This window comes from Ursus maritimus, unplaced genomic scaffold (assembly GCF_017311325.1).
Source record: "Ursus maritimus isolate PB19 unplaced genomic scaffold, ASM1731132v1 scaffold_11, whole genome shotgun sequence".
NCBI lineage: Eukaryota > Metazoa > Chordata > Mammalia > Carnivora > Ursidae > Ursus > Ursus maritimus.
Genome location: NW_024423453.1, coordinates 56,012,407 through 56,035,974, shown reverse-complemented (window position 1 = coordinate 56,035,974; position 23,568 = coordinate 56,012,407). Strand labels below are relative to the sequence as shown.

The window sequence follows — 23,568 nt, the reverse complement described above, 5'->3', positions numbered from 1 at the left end:
TTAAAAAATTAATTAATTAAATTGAAATGGATTTGATTTTGATGATCATGAATTAAATTGGCAAAGTACATTATAAAAAGAATCATTTTATCAGTTTATCAACACATGGGGTAGTGTTACATATTCTAAATAGCATTATTTTATTGTGCTTGTATTAAGTAATGTATTCATTAAAATAAGTTACATTTCATAAGGAGGAATTTGTGTTTAAATTATATATCATGTTACTTTCTGAAGAAGAAACGTGTGTGTCTTTGTAGTTCTTTTTTTATTTTATTAACGTCATATTAATTGAGGGTCATTTATTTTGATTTATTCTGAGTTGTCTTTTAGAGTTTTAGTGCTTATTTCTTTGGATCATTTTATAAAATTTAGAAAACTGATGCAATGAGTAGTATATTAAAGTAATAACATTGGCTTTTGCTAAAAGGCAGCTGCTATTGAAGTGGAATTGTTTCTAAAGACCTTTTAAATGATTTAATAAAATGCCAAAATATTTTGATAATAATGTATATGATCACTGAAGCAATTTTTTAAAGTAACAGCTGCTTTTCTTTGTATTGAAACTCAACAAACAAATAATTTTGTACAGTGTTCTCTTTATATTCATTTTTTCCTAAGGTAGTTGAAAAATGTAAAAACTGGTACATGATACATAACTTAAAGTTTCCTGTAAATACTTTTTATCTTTTTTTGGCATATTGGATTATATTTTGAATTGTTTGAAAATTTGATCATACATTAGGCGTTACCTTGATTACAAAATTTAAGTATTTAGCACAGGATAAAAATGAAAAGAAGACCATGTGTCAGTTATTCTTATGAACATACATGTAGAAGTCTTTAAAAGTATTTTTAAAAAGACAAATTAAACACTTTATTAAAAGAATAATAATTATCAAATAGGATTCATTTCAGGAATACAGGGGATGGTTCAATAATAGGAAAATGATTACTATATTTTTACTGCATTAACAGATGAGAAAACCATATATAAATTATCTCAGTAATACTGAAACTTCAATAAAATTTAAGACTAATTTTTGTTTTGTTTTGTTTTTAAGAAAAAAAGTTTTTTTGTTTTGTTTTTAAGATTGCTGAGGCCTGGTGAGCTTTTCAGATTTCATCCTGCCCCAGGAATAATTAGTTAACCTCATTTGTCTGGGTTATAGTTTACTTATCTCTAAGAAGAGGTTTACTTATCTCTAAAGAGTTTTTCCATAAGGTCTTTAGCAGTCCTTGTCTCCTTCTACCTCTTTTATCCTAAAGCTCTCTCATACTGCTTTGAAGTTGGACCTGAAAGATGTTAACTTTTTAAAAAGGGTTAATTTTATAATACAGAATGTTTTACTTCCTTTTTTTTTTTTAATATTTTATTTATTTATTTGACAGAGAGAGACAGAGAGGGAACACAAGCAAGGGCAAAGGGAGAGGGAGAAGCAGGCTTCCCGCTGAGCAGGGAGCCCGATGCGGGGCTCGATCCCAGGCCCCTGGGATCATGACCTGAGCCCCTGGGATCATGACCTGAGCAGAAGGCAGACGCTTAACGACTGAGCCACCCAGGCTCCCGAGAATGTTTTAACTTCTGATCAAGTATCCGTTTCCAACACCACTTCCTAGTAAGCTCCAACTAGAGGAAGTTTGGGCCTGGAACTTACAACCCCAAGATCAAAAGTTGCGTGCTCTACCAACTGAGCCAGCCAGGCCTCTCACTGATTTTTGTTTTAAAAACTTCTTTGGTAGTATACATTAAATATGTATAACTTTCTGTATGTCAGTCATACCTCCAAGTAGTTAAAAAAAAAAAACACAAGAATTTCTTTGATTCAAGATGTAGAAGGGAAAGTTCTTAACTTGATACATTTATATATACCTGAAACTTATGTCAAGGATTGTATATAATGATGAACAATTGGAAACATTACCTTTAAAGTCAGAGACAAGACAGATATTTGCTATGATTCCTTGATTGCTTTTTTTTTTTTTAATATTAGGCCAGAAGCCCTAGCCAGTGCAATTAAAAACAGAAATATGAACCATAAATATTGGTAGAGGAGAGAAAACAGACATTATTTACAGATGATATAATTACTTACCTAGAAAATTGTTGTGAAGCAGCAGAAAACTCTTAATGAATTCAGGAAAGTAGCCTGACACAGTTTGCACATGCAAAAATGTGTAATCAGTTACAAAATGAAATGGAAAGAAATAGTGACAAACTCGTTGAAATTCTTTAGAATAGACCTAGTGAGAAAGGTACAAGATAACTGATTAAGAGAGGAGTCATGGTCAAAGGAATACTATATATGAGTGAGAAAAAACAAATGTAGATAGAAACAATAACATAGATAAATCCCAAAAACAGTATTAATCAACAGAAGCAAGATAAAAAAGAATACATATTGTATAATTTCATTCATATAATACTCAGAATCAGAAAAATACTAAACTATATTGTTTAGGAAGGCACATGTAAATTGCAAAACAGTAAAGAAAAGCAAGATGGGGGGCGCCTGGGTGGCTCAGTCGTTAGGCGTCTGCCTTTGGCTCAGGGCATGATCCCGGTGTTCTGGGATCGAGCCCCGCATCGGGCTCCTCTGCTGAGAGCCTGCTTCTTCCTCTGCCACTCCCCCTGCTTGTGTTCCCTCTCTCGCTGGCTATCTCTCTCTCTGTCAAATAAATAAATAAAATCTTAAAAAAAATAAAATAAAAAGAAAAGCAAGATGGTAGTTAAAAAGTCAGGATGGTAGTTACCTCTCTGGTAGAGGTGGAATTTGTGGAAGGGCACTTGGAGGGATTCTGGATGTTGGTTTGACTTGAGTTATAGCTACATGGGTATTTCCTTCATTTTTGCTAACCTTTGTGAAGATCTTTTATCTACTTTCTTAAAGGTGGCGTTATATCCCAGTAAAAAAAAGGAAAAAAGGGAAAGAGGAGATGATTATGTGGAATAGATTAGAGAATTCCAGAAACTGACCCAAATGTGTTTGTGAATTTATTAAATGATATATGAAGCATTTTAAATCAGTGGGAAAAAAAGATGTATCAGCCAATAAATTGTTATGAGATAATTGAATTTCCTAGAAATCCTAGAAAAATGTAGATTCCCAGCTCATTCCATGAATAAAAATTTATTTTAGATAGGTCTAAAAATAAAAATCTAACTACAAACATTTAAAAATCTAAATCTAAATTAAAGATCTAAATATAAAAATGAAACTAAGCAGCAGAAACAAAATATAATATCGAGGTCTAAAATGTCTTCCTTAGCAAAACAATATATGCAGTTTTCACAAAGGAAAAGATTGGCAGATTTAACTATATATAAATTACAAACTTCTGTGTAGTGAAAGATACAACAAACAGCAACTAAAGAATGGGGAAAATATTTGTAACCTCTGTAATAGTCTTATTTTCTGCAGTATGCAAAGAGCTCCTAAAATTGAACAATCCCACAATTAGATGAACAATTGGTATATAAAAGGAGAAACGTTAATATCTCCATACTGGAAGATATTCTTAGCCTTTGTTTAAAGCAGAAATTCAAGACAGATCGATAATATTCAATATTTGTGAGACTGTGAGTAAATGAGTTCTTTGATGGGAGTATAATTTGGTGCGGCCTCTTGGGAGGGTAGTTTTTCTCAACATTTAGGTTATGTTAGACATGTACTTCCATGTCTAGAAAAATTGCCCTTCTGAAAGGCTTGCATATGGCACAAAGATGTATGTACAAGAACGTGCCTTACAGGCATATAGAGTAGGAAAAAAGTGGAACCAACCCAGTTATTCATCCCTGGAGGAATGCTAAAATAAATAAATTATATCCATTGTGTGGAATATTGCCATTGTTAATTTGCTTACTACAATGTGGAAATGTCAAGGAACATATAAGAAGCATAAAAAGCTAAAAATCTATGTATGTATATAGTTATGTGTATATTTAAGTGTGTATATATTTAACTGTGTCTTGAAAGGATACTCATGAAAATATTGATAGTGGTTACCTCTAGAAGTAGAGAGTGAAGTAAAATAACTTTTTACTGTTGTTTGAATTTTATATAGTGAATATATTTTGTATAACTACTTTTAAAAAACTGATCTCTTCAGTATTGGGCTTTCTAAATGACATTCTATTTTCATATTAGAAAACTGAAAATTAACATCTGTGTCGAGGACAGAACTTAGTGATTGGGGAAGAACCCTTTTCCACAGTTTCTTTGAATCTAAGGTTTCTTTTTAACACCGTATCAAACACTACAGTCATTCTTTTGTTTTTAGGAATAATATATATATGTATTATTTTTAGAAATGATATCTATATCTATATATCTATATCTATATCTATATCTATATCTATATCTATAGATATATATAGTTTGTTTTTTCTTGCTCTAATCTTTATTATTTCCTGGCTTTGGGCCTTGTTCTTTTTTTAGCTCCTTTAGATATAGGGTTAGGTTTTGTATTTGAGATTTTTCTTGTTTCTTGAGGTAGGCCTGTATTGCTGTAAACTTCCTTTTTAGAATAGCTTTGCTTTACCCCAGAGATTTTGGACCGTTGTATTTCATTTTCATTTGTTTACATGTATTTTTTTCATTTGTCTTTGAATTCTTGGTTGACCCATTCATTGTTTAGTAGCTTGTTATTTAGCTCCATTTATTTGTGTTCTTTACACAGTTTTTCTTGCGATTGATTTCTAAAATCATACCATTGTGGTTGGGAAGGATGCATGATATGGTTTTAATCTTTTTTGAATTTATTGCAACTTGTTTTGTGGCCTAACATTCTGGAGAATATTGCATGTGCACTTGAAAAGAATGTGTACTCTGAGGTTTTTGGATGGAGTGTTCTGTGTGTATCTGTTAGGTACATCTGGTCTTATGTGATTTTCAAAGCTACTGTTCCCTTGTTGATTTTCTGTCTGGATGATCTATCCATTGATGTAAGTAGGTGTTAAAAGTTCCCTACTATTATTGTATTACTGTAGGGAAAATGTATTTTGAAAGAGTCATGGTAGTATTTGGCTTTACCTTTTTCTTATTTTCAATTTCCATAAATTTGAATTTTCAAATAGGTACCTCAAAATCCTTATCTAATTTGTAGTTTTACTTTTTGTCCAGGCCCATCAAATTCCAGTGAAGAAAGTGAATCCTGGAGAAGAAAGGAGGAAAATGTTTGAGGTATAAAGACATCTGTCTGCTTATTTTAAAGCTTTGCAAAAACAATTCTAAGAAGAGAAGCAAATTCTAATTAAACCTCCAAACCTTTCCTCCTTATTTCTTTCAAACAAATAAACCTTTAACTTAATCCTTTTTTTTTCCTCTTCCTAATCTCCCTGGGCATACCTCTACCATTGCTATACTAACTTTCCTTATGAAACTAGAAAAAGTAGGAATTACTATTGATAAAAATGTTCTTTTTTTATTTAAGGAAGCAGCAAGAAAGAGAAGGTTGGAATTTATTGAAAAAGAAAAGAAACAAAAGGATCAGGTAGTTTTTTTGCTTTTGTTTTTCTTCCCTTGCCACGTTGTAGATGATAATAGTTTCAAGAGTTCTAAGAATTTTGTCTTTAAAATTGTTACAGATTAGTTTAATGAAGGCCGAGCAGATGAAAAGACAGGAAAAGGAAAGGGTAAGAGGATACTCCATTTTTCCATGGTACATTCTACCCCCTCTCCATACACATACTTTTTTTTCCTTAAAGGAATACAGTGATTTCCATTGTGTTAGTAAATATGTTTCATGTGTTTTATATTAAATACTTGAAATTGTGTTTTGTTTGTTTCTTTTCCCCCAAAAGTTGGAGAGAATAAATAGGGCCAGGGAACAAGGATGGAGAAACGTGCTAAGTGCTGGTGGAAGTGGTGAAGTAAAGGTAGGCATTTGATACCCCTATGGTTACACTACTGCGGTTTTTTTCTCCAGTTTCACCTTGCTCTTTGAAATGTATATAACTGGCTTTGGGAGGGAGGGAGGTTTTAACTTTTTACCTAGAATTCTTCATGTATTACAAATTCTTAGTTTTCCTACATGTATTTGATGTATAATTTGTATTGAAAACTAATATCGGACACTGTGAAATTGTTAAAAAAGTTTGATATGAAGGCTATGATATACCATTCCTTCCAGAAGAATCTTTTTAAAATCAAATAAAATTTGTCACACCTCTGCCTAAAGTCCTTCTGTTGCTTCATCTAGCCTTAAAGATTAAGTTTTCATAAGATCCTTGTTAGTCTGGCTCCTGCCTATCTCTGTAAGCTCATCTCCATCTGTTCCTGCCATACATTTTGCGCTCAAGTGAGGCTGAACTAAAAACCAAACTTGTATTGTTTTCTCACTGTGTGTAGCCTGCGTAATCTGTCTTTGTACTGTGTTTCTCTTTACTTGATAGCACCCCTCCCTCCCACTTCACTGTCAATCCCACCTCCAACCATTTACCTAGATAGCAGATTACCTAGCTAACGATTTACCTAGATATATTAATTCAGACATTTCTTTTGGGTAGAGCCAGACACTATAACCTTGGGCAAGTTATTTAACTTTTCTGAGACTTAACTTCTTCACTTAAAAATAAGAAAAAAAGAAAAAAGAAAAGGAAAAATTTCAAGAACAATGCCTGGAGTGTGACTAGCAAGGACTCATAGGTTTAACTTCTGTTTCTTTCTTTGTTCTGCTTATCTGAATCTTATATTTTCTCTTTTGCTTTGGTAGCATCCTTTACATATCTATGGTAAGCTGAATTCTAAGATGGTCCCCCAAATATCTGATTCCTGGTGTAGATACCTTGTATTCCCTCAACTTGGTGGAACCCTGTGAATAGGGTGGTATTGTAGCTCTCTTGATTAGGTTTCATTACGTGGTAAGTGGTGATGTGGATAGTTATTACTGTTGACGTTTGATGACACTCCCTCATAGCAGACTGGAAGGGGAGAAGAAAGTCTGAGAGACATGCTTCTGCTGGCCTGGAAAAAAGCAAACATTCGTCTTGCAGGGAAGTATAGGTGGCCCTTAGGAGTTGATAGTACCCGTTGGCCAACAACTAGCAAGAAAATGGTGACCTTAGCATTATGGCCACAAGGAAATGAATTCTGCCAGGATCCAGTGAACTTGGAAGAGGATCCTGAGCCTCAGATGAGAATTGCAGTCCTGGCTGATACCTTCATTGCTGCTTGGTGAGATCCTGAGCAGGAGACCCAGCTAACTGCATCTAGACTCCTGAGCCAAGGAAATAGTGAGATAAAATAAATGGGTATTGTCTTAAGCTACTAGGTTTGTGGTAATTTGTTACACAGCAATAAAAAACAAATATACTTTTATTCCTCTGTATTATAATTTTAATGTATGTCATCCAATCAACTTTTAGTCAACATGTCTTTAAATTTTGAATTCCCCTGACCCAAGCTCATTAAACTTGGTATTTAGGTATTTAGGTGCTGAATAGATTCGTCAAATTGACTTGATTACCATTTTTACTTCTTTTCCCCACAAGTTACGATTTGAATAAAAGTTTATTTTATATAGATATGTGTGTTCTGTCCTGGCTTTCTTGATTTCTCATATTAATAATTCAGTAAGAGTCACTTTTTCTAATTCTGTATTAATATATTATACTGTTTTTAGTAATATAATTTTATCTTTAAAATTATACTTTACCATTTTTGTGCTGTACTATCTACGTTACTCAGAAGTAGAGCTTACTACCTCCTGAATGACAAGGAATGACTCAAAATTGCCCATTCTAAAATAACTAATTCCATATCTTACCTGATTGGAAAGTAAAACAAAACAGTTAAGGTGTAGGCCCTCAGATCTTGTCAGGCATTTTATATCAAGTACATGGTTAGTGTTGAGAATTCGATTACTTTTTCTTCTCCTTTTGCATATATCTTCTCTGCAGTAAAATGTCTTTTTTTCTATGATGTCTAAAGCTATACTTAATCCTGAAGTCCAGTTTAATCAACTGATTGAGATAGTTTGTACTGATAACTGATTGAGACAGTTTTTCAACAGAATTACATAGTATGTGCTTAGTGGATTTCTGCTTCATTTTATAAATTTCTATAATGCTTTCATTGAGGATTAATAAAACTATTTCCCGTGATTTAAAGCAAATTCTGTGTTAGTTTCTGTACTTATTTCCATTGGGGTTTGAAATATTTAACCTTTTAGCTTGTTTGAATTCTGTACAGTTGATAGGGACCTGGAGCCTCAGTATAATGTTGATCAAATTAAGGAGTTCCCCTAAAGATAAAACAGAAACTAAACACTTAGGGAAAGATTTCAAAATTAATACATTATTATATACCTCTTATGGTATTATTCACAGTATAAATTACCAACTGTCTTTGATTATTTACTATCTGCAAAATCTGGGACTTATTGCTTTGTCTATTTCTAATGTATCTCTTATGAATGTGTGTTTTTTGAAATTATGAAATGTTCCATATACATAGTTTGATCATATGGTGATCATAATATGTAAGAAGCTTATCTGTTGTTTGAAGATATGTTGGAATACTACTCAGCAATAAAAGGAATAGTCTGTTAATACATGCGACAACATGGATCAATCAATATGAAATTATAGAAGAGGCAGTCCAATTTATGACAGAGAGCAGATCTGTGGCTGCTGGAATGAGGGGACATTGACTGCAAAGTAACATGAGGGAACTTCTTGGGTCGTGATTGATATGCTTTTGATTGTGGTAGTAGTTACACAAGTCTATATATTCATCTAAACTTATGCATCTATGGTTATAATTGGTGAAGAAGGTGATTTTTGGAAGATCATATTGCTTCAGCGTTCTAGTACAGTGTTTTCAGCATTATTTTCAGTATAGCCACCTTCAGAGATGTTCGCATACTTTCATTTTTGCTAAAGAGAAACATTAGAAAACTCAAATTCAAGTCAAGGTGATATTAGCACCAGATTAAACTCAGAGAGTAACCAGTCTCACAGGAGATGCAACTGCCTTTTATCAGGATTCTGATTCTGATTCTTGCCTGGAGAGGCACATTTTGAAATGTGTCTGAGGATTCCTTTGATGGGGTTTCCTGCCTAATTAGTTATCTTCCCTATTTCTGACAACTTTCATCTCTTCTCAAACATCTTTTATGAGTTATCTGTATTCATCTCGAGCTGTTTTTTTTTTAAACCTCATGCTTTCTTATCATACTGTCTGCAACTTACTATGTGAAGATTTTATCTCAGTGGGTACACTGAAATTTATTTGATTCTAGTATTTTTCTTTGCCTCTTTTCTTTCTCTTAGCCAGATTTCTTCCTTAAGATGTTATCATTTGGAAGCTGTTCTTTTACTTGTCAGTATTCTGGCTTCTGTTCTCATCACTTCCCACCCCCCCCCCAAATGGGTTTTGAAATGCTACCACTCAACTTTAGTCATAACAGTTTATTTTCAGTGTTGTTGACCTCTGCATTTGAGGTTATTGATTTCTCTTGATAGTGAAATTCTTTCACCGTGACTTGTGCAGCATTACACACTTACTTTTAAAACTTATCCTTGTGTGACATCTCTGTTTTCTAACTGAGTTTTCCACACACTTGAGTTCTTATGTCTCAGTAGCAAGGCCTTATGTCTGCCTTTATTCTGTGTTATTCCCAAAGAGAATCCACAGCTCCCTTCCCTTTTTCACTGATTGCCTTGCTTTGCTTCTAGGCTTGTGGCTTGGCATCAGCACAGTAAGCCTTCCGATTAGTTCCTTTACCTTATTCTCTCTCTTATTCCTGCTTATCGTGCATTTGACTCACCTTCTTAAAAACTGTTTTGCCATGTTACATCTCTCAGAAAGTTTATAAGTGCTTTCTGTTGTCCTTTATTATATGAACTCAAAGGGTTGATAGCAGTTAGATAAACTAGGCTTTTATGACCAATGCCACCTTTTCTTATTTGTTTGCATACTGTCTTCCTCCTCCTACTGTCAACACACAAATATTACACATACACCGCTTATTTTTACTTTAATACTCTGGCTCATATTTAAGCATTCAATTGCTCTTTGTTACATTGCTTTCAGGGCTGGGTTGAACAGTATCTTTCTCTAGTGCCTTTTTTTTTCATTTGAGGAATTTTTATTTCTGGTAAGTTTTTTTCTATTTTGTGAAAGTTGCTCAGTCTCAGTACTTACTGCTTTAGAATGTACCTGTTACCATTCATTTATCACAGACATGGAATGGTTTTCTAGTTTTGTGCTTTGTTTCTCAACTTGTTTATAAACTGATTAAGGATAGCTATGATGTCTTGCTTTTTTTATTTACATCTAGAATATGTTTCAGTGGTATTTATATCTTTACCATTTTGGGCGTTGAAGGATTTGAGGTATATTAAATGCCATATGTAAATGTTTTTGTTAAATATAATTTTGAGTGTTATTAAAGTAGGCTCTGCTTTACTTATAAGCTGTACATATTTAAACTTAATAGAATGGCATCATAAAATGTGTACTAGAAACGTTTCAAAACTTACTAAGACCAGACTTTTCAATATTTACAATTTTAATGTCTTTTTATATTTTTGTTTATTAAATTATGCTTTATTCTTAGTAACAAAGTATACTACTTTTTTATTGTTAGTGGTTATAATGTAGTAGAAAAACATTTTGCTTTAGGCTGTCTGTTCATTAATATGTTCAAATTAGCTAATTACTTTTTAAAAGTCAAGTGTTGAAAAAAACCTTTTTTTTTAGGGTAGCACAGGCCTTTTGGGCCTTATGAGATAAACATGTGAGAGCTCTTTGTTTAATTCCTAGGCTCCCTTTTTTGGCAGTGGAGGGGCTGTGGCTCCATCATCTTTTTCTTCTCGAGGACAGTATGAACATTATCATGCTATTTTTGATCAAATGCAGCAACAAAGAGCAGAAAATAATGAAACTAAATGGAAAGGAGAAATATATGGCCGAAGACATCCAGAAAGGTATGGCTGTGTTCTGCAGAAGTTGATTATGCTTTGCTTCAAAGAAAATAATGAAAGTCATTTTGCATGTTTATCTACAGAGGAATTTCACCTGAAATACATCCAGGATTTCCTAAGGGGCTACAGGTCATCACCATTCCCAAATGCTGATTCTCTTAGAAATCTTTGAAAAGATTAAAGATCATGTCTAAACAAGCCAGTGTAAACAGGTTGAGCTGTGATGATCCATAAATTCATTCTTGTGTGTAATTTTGTCTTAGGTCCTATATAGCTTAGTACCTGTACTTTGCAGATGTCTTCTGTATTGATTACAAAGAATATTTTTTTGCCTTCTGGATGCAATAATTTTCTCAGGTGCAAATTTGGCCTTTGATTACAGTTGGCAAACATGTAGCTCTTCAGTTCAGCCTCATTTTTGTAGCATATTTATATGTTATAGGCTGAACCTACTTATTTAAAAAAACATGTGATAGTATCACTTTACACCAACATATGGTTGTAATAATTTTGCCCACTTGCTTTAAATGAATCAGAATATATTTAAATGGAATCACATTTTATGCAGAATTTCAAAGCATGCCTTTTTTGTCTTTTTTTCCTCATCTCTTAGAATCCCACTTTTTGTTGTTTTGACTTGTTTTCTTACATTTGTCTCTGATTGATGGCTGTGATCTTGTTCATCAGATTTTACCTTTTCTTCCATTGAATTAATTTAATATGATAGTAATTAGTAGTTTTAATTTTCATGGTTCCTTTTTTCTTAGGTATACATATATGTTTTCCTAGATATTCCCATTTTTTCTATAAAACATCTGTTTAAAACAAAAGCAGATATCATTTTGTGAAAATTCAGTTACATTGCCTTTTTTGTGTCATTTAAGGAGAATACTTTTGAATGTAATAAAAATCTTTATGATCCCCCAATTATAAAAGATGACTAAAATGTAGGTGAGCAGAGGTAAATAAATGAGGTGAATATCAATTAACATTATGTAATATACGGTAGCCTAAAGTATTAAGCTAATTGTAGAGTCTGTTTTTAAGAAAGGAAGGCTACCAACTCACAATATGCATTTTTTTGATGAAATGGGAAAGCAAATTTGTGTGTGGCTTTTATCCTGTGGCGTTATAGATCTTTCTAGTATTTAATTTGGCTTTATTTTGCTTTATATTACATCTAAAATAAATAGATATAGTATAAAGAAAATAGGGAAAACGATGTGATGCCTCTTCACACTGTTCAACTTCCAGAACATTTCTTGGTTCTTCGCAATTGGAATAACAAATAATGGATTACATTGGGCCATTTTTAATCAAACTCTTATTAGAACCTTGAAATATATGCATATATTTGAGTTTCAAATTATCTTAAATGGCTACCTCTTCAACTATACCACATCTCCCATTCAATCTTTGTTTTGCATTAGATATAGTTTCACTATTTTAATTTTCAGTTTTTAAATAATTTATGTTTACGAGATCACTTCTATTTCATTTATATCAACCCTGTGGGCCTAGCAGTACTCAGACATATAGTATACATTTTCTTACGTTGCATGAAATTATTGTTCTTATTATTAATGATGGTAGGTATTATTGAACGCTTATTATATACCAAGTTGTATTTATTTGTCACAGCAACCCTTTGAATTAGGTATTATTCTTTTAATAAAGATGAAGAAATTAGGATTTACAGAGATTTAAAACTTGTGCATGGTCAGTCAGCTAGTAAGTGGTAGAGCCCAGATTTAAACTAAGTCCATCTGACCGTAGAGTTCTGCTCCTTAAACGCTCACTCTTTTTTTTTTTTAAAAAAGATTTTATTTATTTGAGAGAGACAGAGATAGCGATGGAGATAGTGAGAGAGAGCACAAGTGGGGAAGAGAGGGAGAAGCAGGTTCCCCACTGAGCAGGGAGTCCAGTGTGGACCTACATGCTCTTTCTCTCTGTCTCAAATAAAAAAAATAAATCTTTTTTAAAACGACCCAGACACTTAACCGACTGAGCCACTTGGGTGCCCCAAAAGAATGGACATTTTAATGTGAAAAAAGTAGGATGACATAATCTTAGAATACAGATTATCCTTTGATTAAATAAATTTGGATTTGTAGAAATAAAGTAGTCATTTCTTCATATTATTGACAACTATTGAAAACTTAGTGATAGAATACCACTGGTCAGAAAATGAACACTGGCTAGTCACTACTGCTCTTCTAAGCCTGAATTAGTTGGTCTTATGAGATGCTCTCACATCTGGACACGTGCCTCTCTGTAGTAGAAATGAGCCTGTGTGAAGAGGCCTTGAGGATGAGTTGAGCTTTCCCTCCCTTGGTCATTGCTTGAATAGCTACAGGGGGAGCTTTTTGGGCACCCTTCATCTCTCGCATCATTACCTTTGCATTTACTACTGTCATCCTCATGAGTTTATTTTTTTATTTGTACATGTTAGTGTGATCAGGTCTCAACAAAACCTTGCCTTTGTCAGCAAGCCATTCCATTTCATTAGGTTTACAACTCCTTTCTTTTTTTCTTTTTTAATGTGTTAGTTTTACAGTTTAGTACTGAGCAGTCAAATTTATTTCTCTTAATTTCAGATCCTGGTGGAGTATATATTCACGATAGGTTAAATTAGGGAAAAAACAAGTTTTAAAACATGTATCAAAGATTTTCTTCTCTCCTGCAAACTGCTTGTAAATGAAAAGAAAACAATAGAAAAGTTTTGAACCTAGTATAATTATATTGTGCTGTAAGAATATAAATACCCTTGTCATTTATAACTAGTAATCATTGGTAAGGAAAATATTTAACTGCTGTGTGTATGATGTTCTCCTAATTCTATGCTTCATAATACTCATTGTCTCATATTTACATATATGCTGTAGTCCTTTTCCACTGTCATGTTCAACTTTTACAACTCCCTCAAACTTAAGCTATTATCTTAACTCCTCAATGTTTTGCTTTACTCAAAAGCATTTATTCTTTTTTTCCTCCTCTAATCCTTAAGTTCCCATTTAATACTGCTTCCATTGCTGAGTTGAAGACTGCTCACATATTTCCTATTTTAAAAATGCTAGAAACTAAGTACCTTGTCATCTCCCTTTCACATAGAATTCTTTTTTTTCTTAAGATTTTATTTATTTATTTGAGAGAGAACACAAGCAGGAGTAGTGGCAGAGGGAGAGGTAGAAGCAGGCTCCATCCCACGACCCTGGGATCACAACCTGGGCTGAAGGCAGACACTTAACCAACTGAGCCACCCAGGCACCCCTCACATAGGATTCTTGAGTTGGGTTTTTTAACAAAGATTTTATTTATTTATTTGCAAGAGAGAGAGAAAGAGCATGAGTGGCGGGTGGGTAGAGGGAGAGAGAGAGAAGCAGACTCCCCATTGACCAGGGATCCTAACACGGGGCTCGATCCCAGGACCCCAAGATCATGACCTGAGCTGAAGGCAGATGCTTAACTCACTGAGCCACCCAGCTGCCCCTCACATAGGATTCTTTTTTTTTTTTTAAAGATTTTATTTATTTATTCGACAGAGATAGAGACAGCCAGCGAGAGAGGGAACACAAGCAGGGGGAGTGGGAGAAGAAGAAGCAGGCTCATAGCAGAGGAGCCTGATGTGGGGCTCGATCCCATAACGCCGGGATCACGCCCTGAGCTGAAGGCAGACGCTTAACTGCTGTGCCACCCAGGCGCCCCTCACGTAGGATTCTTAACCAAACATTCATACCTCTTTTCTCTCCCTTTTGCTCATGGAAAAAGGAAACCCGAAGGAAAGTCACAAGTGGGTTTTTTTGTCTTGTTTTTCTGCTTGCCAAAGTGATACATGTTAGTTTCAGAAAAATTATGAAGCATAAGGAGGGTGTTAGGAAGCAGGAATGGAAATCACTACTCATCTCTACAGAGGCAGTTCCTGTGAAGACTTTGGTCTATTTTCTTTGCATTTTTTTTTTCTTTAGTTAGTGGAGATCAAATCATATGTACAATTTTGTATCTGGTTGGGTTTTTTTAAATCTATTTTTATTTAACGTTTTTACCATAACATTTTCCCATGCTAAAATTGCTTTCAAGGGAATTTTGATGTGTCTGTAAGATTCCAGGGTCTGAATTATCATAATTTATGTAATAAATCCCCTACTGTAATTCACTGGTTGTAATTTTTTTGTAATTATTTGCCAAATTTTATTTTTTGTTTCTCATTTCTGTATAACAATTTTGGAAGGGCAATTATTAGATTAAAGAAGTTGGTCAGTTAGTTCTTGGTGAAGATTCTGGAAAGAAATATTAATATATTTATTATTTAAATGTATTTATTAACTATTACTAAATTTCTGTTTGGAAAAACTGTACCTATTTATCTTCAGTCTGACAGTATATAATAGTGACCATTTTATTACACTCTGGCTAGCACCAATAGCTTTTTAGGAGCTAAGGAATATTTTTAGAAAATATAAAATTTGAAATGAAAGTAGTAGAGGAGATGAATTTTTCACTATATTCTATACTGATTACATAAAGGATATTGATAAACTAGGCACCTGTAAGAATAGTGATTTATGAGAATGATGATAACAATAATAAAAATAGGAGCTAATATTTAGTTGGGCACTTTCTGCCAAAACCGGTTTGAAGTAATTTACATATATGTCAATTCTCATTATTTGTGGAGTGTTTATGAATTTGACTTCTTGCTAAAATTTATATATAACCCCATAATTAATACTCCCAGTGCTTCCACGGTCACTCATGGATGTGTACAGAGCAGCAAAAAATTTGAGTTGTCCAGTGCACGTATTCCAAACTGAGTTTGAAAAGGCGATGCTTTACTTTCTTGTTTCAGCACTCATAAACAAATGTAGTTTTTGTGGGGTATTTATTACCAAACTTTGCATTTTTGTGCCTCATATTGGTGACTTCACTGTTTAAAATGGCCCTCGAACACAGCATTGAAGTACTGTCTGGTGTTCCGAAGTGCAGGAAGGCTGTGATGTACTTCATGGAGAAAATATTTGTGTCAAGTAAGCTTTTGCTCCAGTGCGAGAGCACTGTTGGCTCAGAGTTCAAGCTATATACATTAAATAAGGCATCTTTAAATAGAAACACAGGGGCGCCTGGGTGGCACAGCGTTAAGCGTCTGCCTTCGGCTCAGGGCGTGATCCTGTCATTATGGGATTGAGCCACACATCAGGCTCCTCCGCTATGAGCCTGCTTCTTCCTCTCCCACTCCCCCTGCTTGTGTTCCCTCTCTCGCTGGCTGTCTCTAGCTCTGTCAAATAAATAAATAAATAAAATATTTAAAAAATAAAAATAAAAAAATAAATAGAAACACAAAACAATGTTATGTATCAATCCATTGAGGAAGATGTTGTAACAAGAGGCTAGTAGGAACATATCCCTGTGTTTTTCCTAGGGGTGGTGGTTCAGTATTGTCTAATTCAGTGTTCCTGGTGACCTTACAGTACATAACTACTGTGAATAATGGGAATTGATCATAGTATTAACTCATTTATTTATCACCAATGCCATGGGGCAGATATTATAATTCTCCCTGTTAAGAAATTGAGGCACTGCGTAAACAAATAATTTGTTGAAGGCCACATAACTATTTATTAGTAAAACCAAGAGTCAAAATTGGACAGTTTTTTCCAAAGTTCACTCAACTGTTGTGCCATATTGACTTTAGTGAGGATTAAAACAACTTCTTAGGAAAATTAAAGAAGCTGGGAGAATTTAGCCACCATTAAAGAAAGCATGCTTAAAGTAGCAAGCCTAGAAGAATTGGATGGCTTTTCATGTAAAAGAGAGAGTTATTTATATTTCCACCACGTAGAATTACTATGACTCAGAGAAGTTGAGGAACCAATTTTAGCCCAGTATGAGGGCTGTGTAATGGCTGGCCTGTCATGGGATTTAATGAATGTCCTCAAGCTGATACTACTAAACTAGAGGTTTGAGTGACCATGTGTCAGGTATATCCAGATGGAAATAGAGAAATGCTTTATTCAGCAAGAAGTTAGACTAGTTAATACTTAAGGTCTCCTCCAATTTAAATATTATGATTCTTTTGTCTTGTACTCTTTAGTGGCCATTGGCATTAAAGAACATTTTTTCCACACTGTCATAACATCTGGTTTCATTGTAATTTGTATATCATTGTCCTTCCCGGTCAGTTCTTTTCCCTAATTCAAACTGAATCAGCAAATTGATATTTATGGTCAACTCTTTCAAATTCTCTTTTCCTTATATTTTGGATCACCCCTATTTGCCTGCTCCCCTCTTCATGGCTTTACATATTTTTCCTCTTCCCTTATTATCAGTAACTCTGGCCAGTCTGACTTTGCTTTATATCTGTCTTAACACACTTCTTCAATTAGCTTTTTCTTTAAGACTTTTTTTAGAGCAGTTTTAGGTTTACAGCAAAACCGAGGGAGAAGGTATAGAGATTTCCCGTCTATTATCACTGTCCCCACATTTACATAGTCTTCCCCCTTATCAGCATCCCCCATCAGAGTGGTACACTGTTGCAGCTGATGAACTTACATTCAATTAGATTTTTACTGTTAGAGCCTCAGCCATGTAAGACCATTTTATAAAACTATTGAGTGCTTCTTAGCACTTGTGTTTTATAGGTGCTTTTACTTTTCCAAGTCTTTTTCTCTCTATTGCATCATTTAATTTGGGTAAAGCTAATGGCAGTTCCATTCCATCAGATTGACATTATGCCACTGAAACACAGGAGGAAGCTTAACCCCCTACATTCTTCTCTCATCTCATTAACTCTATACCACTCCAGCTCTTCTACATTAAACCATATTGACTCATTTTTATTTCTCAGATTATTTCTTCTACCTGGATTGCTACTTATTATTGTGTTGTTTTTACCTCTTAATCACTCATTATCATCCTTCAGAATTTTTAAATATCCCTTACTTGTAAAGGATTTGAGCCAGGGATGTGAAGTAACCTACCCAGATGTTGACAGTTATTCATGCCTTTGTAATAACAAAAGGAAAGGGAAGAACTTACTCCTTTTTACCCCTCTCTTTTCAGGATAAAAAAAAGGGTTTGTCTTAAAATAATTACTTCTTTTTAGCGCATTTTAATGTCTCTGTATTTTACTTTCCAAATTCCTACTTTCTTGCTATTTAATTGTGGTTTATATGGTGTTTATGTCATTACTTTATAAATCTGGATTGCTGTTTTACTGATTTTAAGTGGTATAATTTTGGAACTCAAAGGATGAAAAATATGATAGAGTGTTCAGTTTGTCTAAAATAATATGTGCCTATGAATTCTTAATAATGTTTAATGAAGAAAATGACCATTGAATAAATTGACTATTTCTGGTTTATCTCTATGAATGTAGCACGAATAGTTTGTGCCAATAGTTTAGCAGTTTTACTGTTTTGGAGAGGAATAAGAATATGAATATGGGTTCTTATTTTGGTGTATATGTAGTAGTAAACAAGTGCATGTGAAAATAAAGACAGGTTATTTATAGTGTTACGAGGGGTCATAGATCATTTAAACTGATTTTGTCTTTTTATTCTTTTAATAAGGTTCATTACTCTCATTTTTGTTTATTGAATCAACCTTGCATTTTTAGAACTGTTTTATACATCTTTACATCTTCAAAGACAGATATAATATTGACAGATAGTTAACACTCAATAAGTATTTGTTTGATATATGAGAGGGGGAAAAGATAATCTTAAGCAAAAATCACTACAGGTTTTAAGTTTGTGGTTGAAAGCAATGAGTTATGTAAACCTGCTTATTTTTTTTTTTATTTTTTTCTTTTTTCCCCATTTTTATTTAAATTCTAGTCAGTTAACATATAGTGTAATATTGTTTTCAGGAGTAGAATTTAATGATTCAACACTTATATTTAACACCCAGTGCTCAACATGACAAGTGCCCTCCTTAATACCCATCCCCCATCTAGCCCATCTCCCTCCACCAAACCTCAAGTTTGTTCTCTATCGGAAAGAGTCTCTTATGGTTTGTTTCCTTATCTCTCTCTCTTTTTTCCCCTTCCCATGTGTTCATCTGTTTTCTTTCTCTTTTCTTTTTTTTAATAATTTTTTTATTATATTATGTTAGTTACCATACAGTACATCCCTAGGTTTTGATGTAAAGTTCCATGATTCATTACTTGCGTATAACACCCAGTGCACCATGCAGTATGTGCCCTCCTTAATACCCATCACCAGTCTATCCCATTCCCCCTCCCCTGAAGCCCTCAGTTTGTTTCCCAGAGTCCATAGTCTCTCATGGTTCATTCCCCCTTCTGTTTACCTCCCCATTTTCTTCCCTTTCTTATTTAAACCAGCTTAGGAAAAGACTATTCAGTGAAGCTAAACCTATAAATCATATAAATAAATAGAATAGGAGTACTTTATATATTTAAATGGTATGAAAATCTATAAATCAAAACTGTTATACATATGACCAGGTTTCAGTAAAATAATTCTGTGCAGCTGTTGTATTAACATATGTCAGTTTGAGGTTTAGACTGACAAACATTGGACATGGTATCTTAGGGAAATGAAACATGTTTTACTTCAATGAAGGTTAGAGATGCAATCAGGATACATAGAGAGATCAGCAATTTTTTTTAATTGCAAGTGGTGGTGTAAGCTTCCAGGACCCCCCAAAAGAGCCTAACAGTGGACATGCAGCTTCAGATTACATGCCTGAGTGTCATATCCTCTTAAAGTATATAACCCTCTTCAGGCCCAGCCTTCTATAAAGGGACTGTAGCTGACTAGGATACAGCCTTGCCTCAATACATGCAGGCAGATGTGTTGCATCCAGACTAGATATTAATCTCATAAATATACGGTGCATAATATGACTGCTAGAGGATAGCACATGTGCACTACAGAGGCATAAACAAATTTCTTAATCTAATCTACTCAAACTACCATGGGTTATGTTAGGTAAATTTATTAATTTGGTGATGTGAACTAGATTAAGAGTTACTACCTACATATACCTGACAGTCATAATAAAAGGCTCTTAACCAGCTATAGAGATTATCTAATCCTAGAAAATTCCAATGATGGAAGTCAGGAAGTGTTTAAACCTATTGGAAGACAGAAAATACATTACTTCATGTATTATCCAGAGCATAACTTAGTTATGGTCTTAAAGAGAGGCTATAGGAAGTTTGTGTGTCTTAGTAGCCAAAATCTGAGTAGAAGCACAGCCTATCACTTGTTCATCTTTTTAATTCACCTCCAAAATTAACTGCATTTGATACTATACTATGAGTTCTCTGATTATTGGGGCTGGATTTTATTTATTTTTGTATTTTTCAAAATATATTACAGGCATAATATATAAAAGGCACAATATATATTAGGTACAGTAGAACAGGTACAATATATATTAGATGTTCAATAAATGTTATTTATATGTATTTTTAAATTAAAACTTAAAATTTTTTTTATTATTAACGTATAATGTATTATTTGTTTCAGGGGTGCAGGTCTGTGATCATCAGTCTTACATAATACACAGCACTCCCCGCAACACATACCTTCCCCAATATCCATCACCCAGCCGCCCCATCTCTCCCACCCCCCGTTCACTCCAGCAACCCTAAATTTGTTTCCTGAGATTAAGAGTCTCTTATGGTTTTTAAAAAGTTTTTTTTAGAGAGAGGGAGTACTTGGAAGCAGGGGTGGGAAGGGCAGAGGGAGAGGGGGAGAGAGAATCTCAAGCAGGCTCCACGCCCAGTGCGGAGCCGACTCAGGCCTCAGTCTCACAACCCTGGGATCATGACCTGAGAAGAAATCAAGAGTCGGACGCTTAACTGACTGAGCCAGCCAGATGCCCTTGTTTTTTTTATTTGTATTCTAAGCTCAATGTGTTTACGTTCTTTTGTAATTGTCAGAGAGATGCAGAAATATAACCTGTGCATTTTAGTTTTTAATAGTTGTGATACTCCAGGAATTTAGACATCACTTTTTACTGTATTTTGAAAACTTGCACAAACTTTTTTTTGAATTCGTGTTCATATTTCATTTTTGAAATTGCTACTATAGTGCTTTAGTTTTACTTCAATGCTGTTTAAGGAAGGTTCTTAGATATATTTGGTACAGAGTTCTGAGATAAGTTTCACTACTTGAAAACTGTTGAGATTCTTCTATAATTAAATATAGTCCAACATAATTTTATGTGTAAGTAGACTAGATTAAATAAATGTGAGAGAAACCTTCTTGATAAGATTTGGAGTAGTAGTATAGATTTTACTTTTATTTAGAATAGTAAAGATGTGATTTAGGTAGTAGATAGTAATATATGTAGCTTTTTCTTCCTTACAGGGAAAGGTTTTATGTCATATTCCCCAACAAAGAAAACATTTAGAATCAGTCTAATTTTTAACTTTTGAAATAATGTTCAGAATTTCTGACTATGCTGTTTGTCCAAATTACTCAGACAAAAGGGGCAGCTAGCTGTGGAAAGAACTAAACAAGTGGAAGAGTTCCTACAGCGAAAACGGGAAGCACGGCAAAATAAAGCTCGAGCCGAAGGACATATGGTATGATTTTTTTTTTTGAGATTTCGAATATATTAATATTCAAAGTGAAGGTTTGGAACAAGGTAGGTATAAATGAATTCTAAATCTCTAAAAACATTTACTCTAAACTTTACAGAGTATAAAGTTTGATATGCCTAAACCTTTCTTCTGCCATATGTTTTATACCAAGGTGAAATTCTGTTGATGGTTTGGTTAATTAGGAGTAGGTTCATAGTTGTATTCTTCCTTTAAAAAGAGAAATAGATATAGCCACCTAGATGTTTATATTAAAACAAGTGAGTTTTCACATTGCTAGGTTTGTTTTTTCATACGTGCTTTTGGTTTTAAATACTTTTAAGTAGCAAAGAATTTTAAAAGAAAAATGGGAAACATTTTGATAAATATAAGTGTAACTATGTATCGTCTCAAAAGCACATTAGAAGCAAAAGTATGTTAAAACCTCCATTATGCCAGCTAACTTAATTAAGTCATGTATCCAAGAAAATATTAACAGTTTTTAGATAATCATTTTAGTAGTTAAAACCTAATAGTTTTGACTTGTAGAGGTGCACAAATGCCTTTTGACCTTTTGTCCACAGAACAACTGATTGTTTCTGTCAGCTCACCACACCATGAAGCATCCTGCTAACATAGAAAATAGATCAATTATATGGTAGTGTATTTTGATTACATTTATAACTACTGTAAGTTTATAAGTGGTATCTTTATGAGTTAATGTAATTATTGCAATTTAGGATATTTTTTTTGGAAATAATGTCATTGAAAGATACTTAGATTTTTTAATGGTTACCCTTTAACACATGAATTTGTTTTCCTAATTTTGGAATTAATCTGTATTTGTATCCTTCCTGTAGATAGAAGAGAACCTCCTGTGTTTTCTCTTACCCCATATCTCCAAAGTTAATAGCGTCTGGAATTTTAGTTAAGGATTTTAATTTAAAATATTTTAAAACAATTATTAGACTTGTCAATATTTATATATTTCTTTCCTTTTCATTACATTATACTATTCTGCCCACTCTTTATTTTTCTTTATGATGGAGAATATCCTTTGGCAATTCTTTTGGACAGAAACTTCCCAAGATATGTTGGGAATTGCCTTTATTTTGTCCTCATACTTTAAATGATAAGTTGTAGTGGGGGTCAGTTGGTGAAAATGCTTAGCATTTGTATGTCTGAAAAATTATTTTGCCTTCTTTTTTGAAAAATATGTTTGGTGAGTATAATATTATAGGTTGAGATTTTTTTCTTTCAGTACTTTAAAGATGTTTTTCCAGTTATCTTCTGGCATGTCTATTTTTGACGAGAAGTTCACTGTCATTCTTATCTTTTTCCTGTATAGGTAATATGTCTTTTTTTCTCTACTGACTTTTAACATTTTATCACTGGAAGCAATTTGATTATAGTGTAGCTTGGTGTAGTTTTCTTCATGTTTATTTTGTTGGGATTCATGGAGTTTCTTGGATCTGTGGATTTAAAATTTTCATCAAGTTTGGAAAAAGTTCATCTATTTATTCAAAAATATTTTTCTGTTCTCTCTTTTTGATTCTGAGACTCTCAGTTACCCATCCAACTAGACCATGTGATGCTCTTTCAACAGCTCATTGAGGGTCTGTTCATTTTTTTTCACTCTTTTTTCTACTTTTCATTTTGGGTGACTTTTATTTCTGTATCTTCAGGTTCATTAATCTAGTCTTTTGCTTTGTCTAATCTATTAATCCCATGCAGACATTGTATTTTTTTTCATCTCAGACAACTTTTTCATCTTGTATTTTTTATTTCCTAAAGTTTATTTGGGTCATTTTTATACTTTTCATGTCTCTCTTTATAATGCTTATGCTTTTCTCTACATTCTTGAATTTGAATATAATAGCTGTATTAATGACCTGACCTAATAATTCCATTATCTTTGTCATTTCTGATTGATTTTTCTCCTCATTGGGGTCTTTTCCTGCTTCACATACCTGGTAATTTGTGATTGGATGCCAGGCATTGTGTGTGTGTATAAAAATCTTGGATTTTTTTCGGGGGCACCTGGGTGGCTCAGTAAGCATCTGCCTTTGGCTCAGGTCATGATCCCAGG

General features: G+C 33.7%; 1 protein-coding gene across 7 annotated transcripts in view; it reads left to right on the top strand.

The window, feature by feature from the left end:
- NEK1 (NIMA related kinase 1) overlaps window positions 1–23,568 on the top strand; it is a 230,907-nt gene that overhangs the window by 68,166 nt on the left and 139,173 nt on the right. For all 7 annotated transcript variants that reach the window (XR_005833918.1, XR_005833919.1, XM_040626431.1 and 4 more), the window contains 6 exons: window positions 5,124–5,183; window positions 5,434–5,493; window positions 5,588–5,635; window positions 5,804–5,878; window positions 10,770–10,933; window positions 21,383–21,485. Coding sequence is in view for 5 of the 7 variants with exons in the window: in XM_040626431.1 (XP_040482365.1) it covers window positions 5,124–5,183; window positions 5,434–5,493; window positions 5,588–5,635; window positions 5,804–5,878; window positions 10,770–10,933; window positions 21,383–21,485 (510 nt within the window). In the remaining 2 variants the exon portion in view is untranslated. The remainder of the gene's footprint in view (window positions 1–5,123; window positions 5,184–5,433; window positions 5,494–5,587; window positions 5,636–5,803; window positions 5,879–10,769; window positions 10,934–21,382; window positions 21,486–23,568) is intronic.